This window comes from Acanthaster planci, linkage group LG07 (assembly GCF_054643075.1).
Source record: "Acanthaster planci isolate LZ-2023a linkage group LG07, COTS_SCS, whole genome shotgun sequence".
Taxonomy (NCBI): domain Eukaryota; kingdom Metazoa; phylum Echinodermata; class Asteroidea; order Valvatida; family Acanthasteridae; genus Acanthaster; species Acanthaster planci.
In genome coordinates, this window is record NC_141783.1 from 5,671,527 (window position 1) to 5,681,583 (window position 10,057).

Here is a 10,057-nt window from a genome sequence, read left to right on the forward strand (position 1 = left end):
TGACAAGCATGACATGGGTGTGGTGTGTATGTGGGGGGGGGTTGGAAGATAGGACAGTAACCCGGCTAGTACAATTGTGGCTAGGCTGTGGTGGGGGCAGGGCCTGGGAATCATATATCCTCGGCTTGTAGTTTTATAGAATTGGGCAGCCACGACCAGGTATGTTAACGGATTAGGGTCAAAGTATTACATCATTTAACATTCAAGCCAATCAAACTGCACAACAAAAAAATTAAAAACGTCACGTCATATGTCAAAACAGTTCATAAAATATTGCAAAATTAAAAAGTGAATTTTACAAGTCAGAATAAAATTTTAAAAAGACTACTTCAAGGCATTATGGAAAACACTTATAAGTAGTACCTGTTGATCTTGATTACTGCTATTCATTTAATGAAGTAATGCCATAATATTTCTCCTCTTATCTCTTTCGTATTGTTTTTAAATAATTTATTGTTACAAAGTCGCTAAGTCCCCTCCACCAGTCTTGCCACACAAAACTTTCCCCTTGGATGAAAATTTACCGAGCACCTTTTTTTGGTCATGTCCTTGGTGGTCTTCCTGGCCAAACGTGTTTACAAAAAATATGTTAGTATATTTCTTAGAACGGGCTATTCTTAACCTTATTTACTGGACATCTCTACACACACTCACACACACACACGTATACATGTAGACACAGCAAATGGAGGGCATACTTTCCAAACTATCAGACGGAGGACTTCTCGTCCATGTGAGTGCAGCCTATAACACCGAGGACAACACTCACAAGTTTTTGGTTGTTTTGGCCGCTAAAATTTGAGTGCATTATTGGCCTACCACTATAGGGTTCTGCATCAATGTGGTATAATGTCTCGAGAGAATGGCTGGTGTGGCGTATCCTAGCTTAACTTGCCTACAACTATGAAGTTGTAGTGTTACGACAAAAGTCTTTGATGTTTCTCCAAGTACGGGTCTGCAGTGCCACAGTGCAAGCTGCTTCGATGTCCAGCTTGCCAGGAACTTTCCTCAACTGGAAGAATTTGCGCAGGCCTTCTTGGACGTCTGTCTTCTCCGCTGTAGTCCAGGGACGCCGCTTCACTCGTCTCGATGGCGGAGAGGGTTCCCTTGTTCGAGATGCAGCAGCAACACCAGGAAGCTGTCCTATTAATGTAGAGGCAAGAAAAGGACATTGGAAATGTAGGTGACACCTCAGCAGACAGCCTGACAGAGTGACAGACAGACAGACCAAATCTTACCGTTTTTGACGGATCCATCGCAGGAGTCTTCACTGCTGTCACTGCTGTCCCCACTGTCGCTGCTGTCCTCTTCACTGGTGAAGCCTTCTGAGAGTAAACCCCAAATTGAGATCAATCAGTTAAAGCACACATACATGCACGGGTGTCTGGCAGTCTCTGCTTGGTGTTGAGATATGGGGGGGGGATGGACGGCCAAAATGGAACATTATTTTGGGAGTTCTTGACGCAAGATACATTTATGGGGGGGATTTTTTGTCCCCCGTCTTTCTTTGTACTGGTCTGTTCTTCCGGGGGGGGTTAATAGAAAGAGAGGTATTCTTTCTGGCCCAGGACGATGCCCTACAAAATGGGAGTCTGGGTTGGGTTGACTTGGTTCGAAGCCAAGCGTTGGGTAGACGGAACATGGGAAACATGGTTTGAGTACAAGGTGCCCTTACCTCCAGTTACATGCAGATCTTCCAAGGATTTGCCCTGCTGGGAAGACAGGTTGCCCCTCTCCAAACTCAGGAAAAGTCTGGACAGTTTGGTGACCCGCTGTACAGTATGGCAATTGGTAGTATTCGCGATGTACCCGCAGATCGTGGCCCATGAAGTTGGCTAGAGTTTCAAGCTGATGTTCCTTTAATGCAAGAATTTGCGATGCAGTTGCTACATGTTTACGGAGTTTGGTGGACCGGATGCTGGATGCATTGTCAAGGCCAGCCTTATTTGCATATGCCCTTAAACAGTCACTCCCTCGTATGTGGCCTCTCCCGCCATAACAACACCGTGCGAACAAGAAGTTGTTGTCTTGGGCTACTCCGGCTTCATGTCTCTTGGCGACAAGGGCACTCAACCACGCTACTGCCTCATTGCTTAGGAGCACGGGAACAGTTCTGCCTCTCTTGCCGACTATTTCGACAACACGGAACATCTTGCACAGCTGGCGTTCTAAATCACTCAACAGGCATTCCCCCTCCAGTTTGGCGGTGCTGTGCTTGTGGAAATCGTCAAGTTTCATTTTGGAAACCTCCCCCTGCCTTCTTCGGTTGAACATGATGAGGTGGCACAGACTGACCTCATTCAATTTCTGCCAAACTGGCCTGATTTGTCTGCCCCGAGCACCCTGCAGGTGTTGAAGTTCCCGGTTGCCAGCTTCATGAAGGAACGACGACAGGTGGACTACATCGGCATTTGTCGGGAGAATGGTGACTTTGTTGCGTTTTCCTTGGTACAGCGTTCTGTGTGCGTGTGTGGACACAAGGTCTCGCCAGTTCAATTCACACAACTGCAGAAACTCTTCCGCACGCTCCGCTTTGTGTTTTTGGCCGGACTCTAGGGCACTTCCTTTCAAGACGAGTGCACACTTCTTGACGGAATAACCAATCTTCAGCGCTAGTGACGGAACATCGTACAACTGTTTGTCTTCCCTGAAGCCGGCAATATCGTGGACGGCCTTCACAATATCAGAAAGGTGGTGCGGATGGACAAATGATTCGAGTGATGCATTTGGTTGCTGGGTGTTCTTTCGGAGTTGTAGGACGAGTCGACCCAATTCACGCCCCCTGTTACGGATGTAGCCATGCTGATCTACATCGTGCCCTAGTTTCATGTATTCACGCTTGGCCAATTCAACAATCAACGTGTCATTCTTGACTACCAAAGCCACATCATCTCTCTTCATTGGACTAAGAACCTGGTGTAACTGGAACGACACGCCAACAGGAGGAGGTTTCAACAAATCACTCTTGTGAGCGACCCGTCCACCCACACGAGCCCTCTTACCGGTGCTGTCAGTCTGTGGAGTGGGTGCTGGCTTCAAAGGGCACACGTGTCGCCACAAATCGGTACGCACATAAAAGCCGGAACAATATACGCATGGTCCATACGCATCGGGAGATACCTTGCAATTTGGCCTGTACCCGACAACGAGCACACCACGACCTTCACGAAGAACCTGACAATTGTGCCTGTGATTGCCTATATTGCGAATTTTCAACAGAAGTTTCTTACGCACACCAGCGTTGGGCTCACCGGCGATCTCGATGACTTCTCTTTCTTCCTTGCGACATGAATGGAGATGACGGGGGAGCTTGGCCTGGGGTACATCGCAGTAAAACCAGAAGTGTTTCTTGTCCCATTTCCTGCAGCCAACCTCATTACTGGTTTTCATTACGGTCACACCACAGTTCTGCTGGACGTCAGACGTGTCATCACTTGGAGCAACAGATGAAGTAGGCCTACTGCTGGAACCGGTGGACGAATCAGCCATACTGTCCAAACGTCTCCACTTATGGTGAGCAGGTCAGCTGGCAAGAAAACAAATTGAACATTATTTTCATTAAGCCGCTTGTCTTCTTTTAATTTGGTATGGACTGGTGGTGGTGGTGGTGGGGGGGGAACAGGTATCGGGGCTCCCAAGAGCCACATCCACCCAAAACCCCCACCCCGAACTAAAATTTTAAACACAATTAGGCCTAGAACCACCACATATGGACGACAGAAAAGTCTTCACTTGCGGCTGGAAAAATGTGTTGAAGGAACTTGTTCAACTGGATTATGTGATTGAGCTTTTCGGACTGCATACGTATACCTATTCCTCTGGCACATTCACTCGAACAGCGGTGCAAGATCTACATTAGCCTATCGACAAAATGGGGGGGGGGTGGATAGCAGCCACACTTTAACCACGCTCTAACTAATAGCATGGTACTATAGCCAGCACTGGGGCCCATGTATTTAATGATGTAGTAAACCGTACCAAGATAGGGTCTGGTCATGCTCAACATTCTACTTCAAATGAAATCGTTTTTACTCACCATATTTTCCACTAGAAGACCCCTACATCTCAGAACGGCTACAGAAGTCCACAGGCGTGATGGCAAGGTGACGCTATGATGCTTTTCGACGGTTTGAAGGCTTTTATATTTGTTGGGGGTTATGCGTCCCCGGCACTTGGCGACGTTTATTGTGCTCACCAATGCGGATCGGACAGGGTAGCAAGAGAGCTAGGGAGGGCGCTATTCCATCCAGGGATGCGCCGAAACTGTCCATTTCGACCGGGTGTTTTTAAACACCCGGCGTGTTAAATGCGTACACCGAGGACGGCTTCCAAATGCCTTGAAATTTCGCTGACCCTCATAAATGCTCGCTGCGGCCTCAAATTTCACCTTATTGCGAACTGAGGACGTCCTCGATTTACAATCCGACCTCGATTCGTGACTGTGTTAATACATAGAAGAGCTCCGTCTGCACCTTTCACAAGTACAAGTTGTACAACGTTCGCTTTCATGCAGTTTACGTTTAATTAGAAATGAAATTTTTGATGAACTTGCACATCTGAGGCACAGGATTAAATCATCCAAATTATTGCCACATGGTGATGTTTTTCTTTTTACACTTTCCACTGTTTACACTGTTTTGCCCCTATTTATCTGAAAACGTGTTCGTATTTAAGTTTGCTTTAAGAATATAGATTAAAATTTATTCTTGCAGATACATGTACATGTATATTTTTGTCACAGTGGGATGAAATATATAATTGAAAGGAAGATAAAGTTGACATTTACCTCAACTTGTTTTCCAAACGTATTGTTTTTGCAACGATGCAAACAAGATTTAAATACGTGTTTTAGGTGAAAGTGAAAAGGTTAAAGGCACAGGGCACAGGTGTAACCTGTTACGCAGCGGCCAGGAAATACCTAAGCAGTGCTCATCCCTAATCACAAACAGTTGATGTTTAATGACGAACCTTTCTTTGTTCTTTTTAAAATAGCCGTCTAATTACGAACGCGAAAAAGTTATGTTCATGTTATAATGAACAACATGGTAATAGGCCTTAAGGTTGTCGAATAATTTATTGCAAAACTTCAAGTCAGCGTAACGAACAGCCCGACTTTCAAACCTTACACGTACTGCATTCCCGCTTCGTGTCGTACTCATTATACAACAGATGTAAAGCCTAAAGGAAAACTGTTTCATGCCTGTATGTACATGCGTATAGTTAAATGTTTGGAAGGGAGGCCTTCTTGCGAAATAAAGTTTATATCTTTTATAAATCAACTGCGTTAACATTAATTCCCCTTGATCGGATTGACGTACCCCCATCAACACAGAGAGACTTTTATTGCGCCATGTTTGTGGTCTCAAACGTTGATCGGCAACGTAATAAATTGTATACAGTAAAAACCGTCTACTGTCCATTGACCCCTTGAGGAATTCTGATGAGCTCCCAGGTTAGTTTTTGGCACACCAACCTCGCGATTGGTTTTAAATATGTCAGAGATTTGTCCATAACTTACAGTTTTGGTAAAAAAAAATCCGTCAAAGTTTTTACTGATGGAACGGCACACTTATCGTAATATTTTACCTGTTATTAAGTATCTGCATTTCTGCTTCGATAAAAATTACCTTGAGTCAATCACAAAGCAGTAATAATTGATATATGCAGTGAAACCTCAAAAGTCAAATCTCAAGGGAACAGGTTCAAAATTTTGGTTAAGGAGAGCTTTGAGTTCAGCATTGTTGTATCATAGAATAGTGTAGCGCCGGCGGGTCCGGCCGGTGGGGCGCCAGCTCGGACCCGCATGGAGTTGGCTGGCTGCCCCCGCTGGTATGCAAATGAGGTGTTACGTGTAAAATCCAGTCTTCTGATTGGTCGAGAGGCCAGCAAACAGGGGAGGGGCGAAAAGGCACGGATAGAACATTGCGGGACCAGAGAATAGGTCGTGAATATTTACATTTCCTGTTGACCAATCCAACCAGAAGGTCGTAAATGGTACCACGTCGCCCAGCGACGAACACTACAACGTGATGCAAGAATAGTGGGGACAGCGTGGATCTGGACGGACATGAATATTCAGCAATTCCCGGTGACCAATCAGGCCAGAATGCTGCAGCGGGTACTACATCACCACCAAAAGGAAAATAAGGGAACTGTCGGGGAACCAACGCACACCACCCCAGAGCGCTGCCTCGCCGCCGGTACTCGGCTAAACCGCAAGAAGACCTGCGTCGGGACCATCGCACACACGCCCAATTGGAAAGACCGCCCTCCCGAACCGTGCCTGTGTCGCGTTCGTTCATTGGTCACCGGTCGGTTGTATCGAACGTTTGATTAACTTTGATTTCTTCAAGATTCGAATAAATCCAACCATTGATTGACCGTAAATTCTATCTCCTGTGCGTGATCTGGAATCTTTGTGTCATTGGATCAATCGCGCTCATCCCAATTAACTTTGCGATGAACCCCACCTCCTGCTGTGCTACTACCACAGGCTAAGGTTTCACTACATTATGCTCAAAGAGACCTTTGCGTGGGGAATTGCCCCATGAAGTGTGGACAAAAAGAAAAATAGGAAGCATAAAACGACAGCAACTCATGCATTCTTTTGGGAATATTTCAGCTGTGCCAGGCCCCCTAAGATTGACAGGAGATAAGTCTGCTGGGTATCCTGTTTTACTCAGCATTCTTAGGATAGAAAAGATTTATTGAGCTGAATATAAATAGAGCACAACCTTTTGACATATTTTCACACGTCCCCCTTTCAACGGTAAAAGCAAGACTCTGTGCACAGAAGTCCATTCGAATGTAATGTCATTGACGTAAGATTAGAAAAAAACATATAGAAAATACGTATAGATAAAACAAAACTGTATTCTCCAAAAACGTTAACAAGACTAAAAATGCGCTCAATTAAAATTAGATGTAGACTGTAACAAAAGTTACAGATGATGTTGTAAGGATGTTGTTAAGCTGTTGGTGGCACATCTCTGTGCAGTATTCATATGTACCGACATTAGTCTAAGGATGTGGAAGGCCCATAGCGTTTTGTGGTATTGGAAAAGTTGTGTAGGCCTACGTACTAAACTCCGAAGGATTTCTAGCTAGCCCAGCCCATGTTTAAGTGAGGAATTTTCGGAAAGTGTGCGGAGGAACACAGTCATGCACTTTGAAAATGACAGCCTAATGATGTCTAGAAATCTCAAGGTTAATTTTCTCTGAAGCAACCGTTAGCGTTGTTAAATTTACTTTGTCAGCGCTGTGAACTTTCGAGTTTTTAAAATTGTTAGTGATTTTAGTAGGTACTTTGAAGAAGGAAATAACTTGTCATTAAGATCGTTACATATACTAATGTGACCGTGCAAATAAATAATGGAGGACGGTTGATCTGAGACGTCAGTGTCATTAGGCAACTAAGTAAATGTAATAAGTAATATTTTTCCGAGTACACACAATCTCCGGATTTCGGAAATTTCAGACCTAACGATGCCCAATCGCGCGTCAAGCGGCCCATAGGTAAAAAGAGCATTCAGGAAATAGGAAGCAGTATGACAGCAAATCATGCCTTCATTTGGGATCATTTCAGCTGTGCGAGGCTACCCAAGTTTGATGGGAGTTAACTCTGCTTGGTACCCTATTTGACACAGAATAGGAACCAAGTATTGAGCTGAACATAAATAGAACCCAACGTTTCGACATATTTGCGTCCGGTGCTCCCCCTTTTCAACAGTAAATGCGGGACGGCGTGCACAAAAGTTGAGTCAAGTGTTATGCACTGACATAATTAGATTGGATCAGAGATTTATTGTCCGCATCATTAAGTACAGATGTTTTGTTTCTATTGGCAAGGTTAAGGGCTGAACACATTAACCAAAAAGGTAGTTAAGCACCGTTCAGGAACTGAATCATCAAGGCATAAAACAGGAGGGGAGAAGTCATTTTAGCAGAGGTCGGCAACGAACGTAGAAGTTTCCGACTGTGGGCTTCCGAGTTCGTCCTGATTAATCGTTGATAGTCACGGTTTCAAATATTTACTGTTTATTATTACTTGCACTATGTACATGTACAATGTAAGTTACAATGAGTGCTCACATTGACGTTCATCATTAGGGGTGTATTAATGTTCATTAGTCTTATTTTGTTGAGATGAAAGTGAAAATGTGGCCTGGCCGATACTTACTTGTATTGGGAATATCAGTTCCTCAGGCCTTAGATCTGAAGAGCAGGGCCCTACGTTGTATTTTTGTTACATCAAAGTGTTTGTCTTGGCTTACTATTCATTGGACGTTACTTCAGAATCCTCTTAGGAACATACCCAGCTCTCAGTGAAAATCAGGGTGGGTTAAAAGCAATGTGCATGTTTGGGATTGTCGTACATGTATATCTGTTACTATTTTCTAGTAATGACCAAGCACCTCATGAACACGCAAGCATGTGGCAGTGATATGTTGACAATGGGATTAGCCGGCCTGCCGTCAGCTGACTGGTAACCTGAGATCGTCTGTGGCGCCGGCACCTTTCACACGGACGTATATAAGAAGCTAGACTTGCAATGCCTTTGCATGAAAAAGAAGCCAACCAGTGGCCATTTTACCGAGCCGAATACAAAAGCGTGGGTTGGCGCCCTTCTATTAACGTCAGGAAGAACAAAGGCGGACATTGCCAGGAAAGCTTTGTATTCGACTCTATAAGCTGATTAGGGGCGTTGCGAGTCCAGATTTTATTATATACGTCCGTGACCTTGGGACGGACATGGACTGCCGCTGGTACAGCATCGTCACGGGCTTACACGAAAAAGCACGGATAAAGCAATGCGGGACCAAGGAATAGATTGTGAATATTCACATTTCCTGTTGGATTTCACCAATCTAACAGGAAGGTCGCAAATGGTACCACGTTGCCCAGCGACAAACACTACAACGTGATACAAGAATAGTGGGGACAGCGTGGACCTGGCGTGAATATTCAGCAAATTCCCGGGGACCAATCGGGCCGGAATGTCGCAGCGGGTACTACATCAACACCAAAAGGCAAAATAAGGGAACTGTCGGGGAACCAACGCACGCCACCACAGAGCGCCGCCTCGCCGCCGGTACTCGGCTAAACCGCAGGAAGACCCGCATCGGGACCATCGCACACACGCCCAATGGCAAAGACCGTTCCATACGGCCAATGGACGAACGCGACACAGGCACGGTTCGGGAGGGCGATCGGTTCACTGATCTCTACTTTACTGGCAGTACAGCACAGATCAGTGGATCGATCCCATCCGGGCAAGATGGCGCACGCCCGCGCCCAATGGCAAAGAGCGTCTCATGACGACCGACGGGCGGGCCAATGGACGGACGCGACAGAAGTGCGGTTCGGGAGCAGCGAACCGGGCAAATTGGCGGCGGCCATGGGCCCTTGCGAAAATTTTAGTATAGAAGACTGAAGCCCTACGTTTACCTTGACATTAAAGTTTCTAAGGGCGTTTACAAAACTGGTGGCTTCGGCTTAGTCTTTGGCTTTATGGTACCAGTCAGCATGGTTGGAGTCTCCTCAAATGGCTTGAATCTGTGAAGGCTAAGCCTCATCCGTCGTAAACGCCCTAAGTGTCCACTAAATTGATCGGGCTTGAAGTTAACCACGCCCATGATAATTGCCCTTATAACCCTTCCCAGGAAAAAAAATATGCGACCGGTGCACCGCACAGGCGACATGCGCTGGCGAGCATTCGCTAGTCTGCACCCAAAAAGGGCGCTGGGAAGGGCTGATCTAACTTTTTCTTTGAGTTTGTTAAATATTCGGAGCTCAGAGGTAATTAACACAAATTCTTCGTGAGAAATATCACCGTCATTAATGGCGTGGGGTGTGTTTTCGTCGATCGTGTTAAGTTTAGCGTCGGCCATAGTACTCGGATTTTGTCGTGTTGTTTGGACCTGTTAAGCAATCGTTTTCGTTTACTTGCGTATTTTGACAAAGCATATACCCACGAAACGCTCCGAGGGCGAGACTTTCCACCAATAAACCCACGGGTACCGACACCAAACCCAACACAGCGGTATGCCCACAGCTA

General features: G+C 45.6%; 1 protein-coding gene across 1 annotated transcript; it reads right to left on the reverse strand.

The window, feature by feature from the left end:
• Positions 1-648: 648 nt before the first annotated feature.
• LOC147798588 (uncharacterized) lies at positions 649-3,326 on the reverse strand. The gene is made up of 4 exons (XM_087139202.1): positions 3,231-3,326; positions 1,676-1,835; positions 1,239-1,325; positions 649-1,143 (listed from the first exon to the last, which is right to left on the reverse strand). The coding sequence occupies exons 1-4, from the start codon at positions 3,324-3,326 to the stop codon at positions 902-904; spliced, it is 585 nt and encodes a 194-aa protein (XP_086995328.1). The 3' UTR covers positions 649-901.
• Positions 3,327-10,057: the final 6,731 nt, after the last annotated feature.

What these genes read in the sequence shown, in the direction of transcription:
- LOC147798588 (XM_087139202.1), bottom strand. Translation starts at nt 3,326, where the DNA reads ATGTACCCCAGGCCAAGCTCCCCCGTCATCTCCATTCATGTCGCAAGG. An exon ending in TGAGCCCAACGCTGGTGTGC is followed by an intron (nt 1,836 to 3,230) that starts GTAAGAAACTTC and finishes TTGAAACTCTAG; the next exon opens with CCAACTTCATGGGCCACGAT. An exon ending in CGATGGATCCGTCAAAAACG is followed by an intron (nt 1,144 to 1,238) that starts GTAAGATTTGGT and finishes CTACATTAATAG; the next exon opens with GACAGCTTCCTGGTGTTGCT.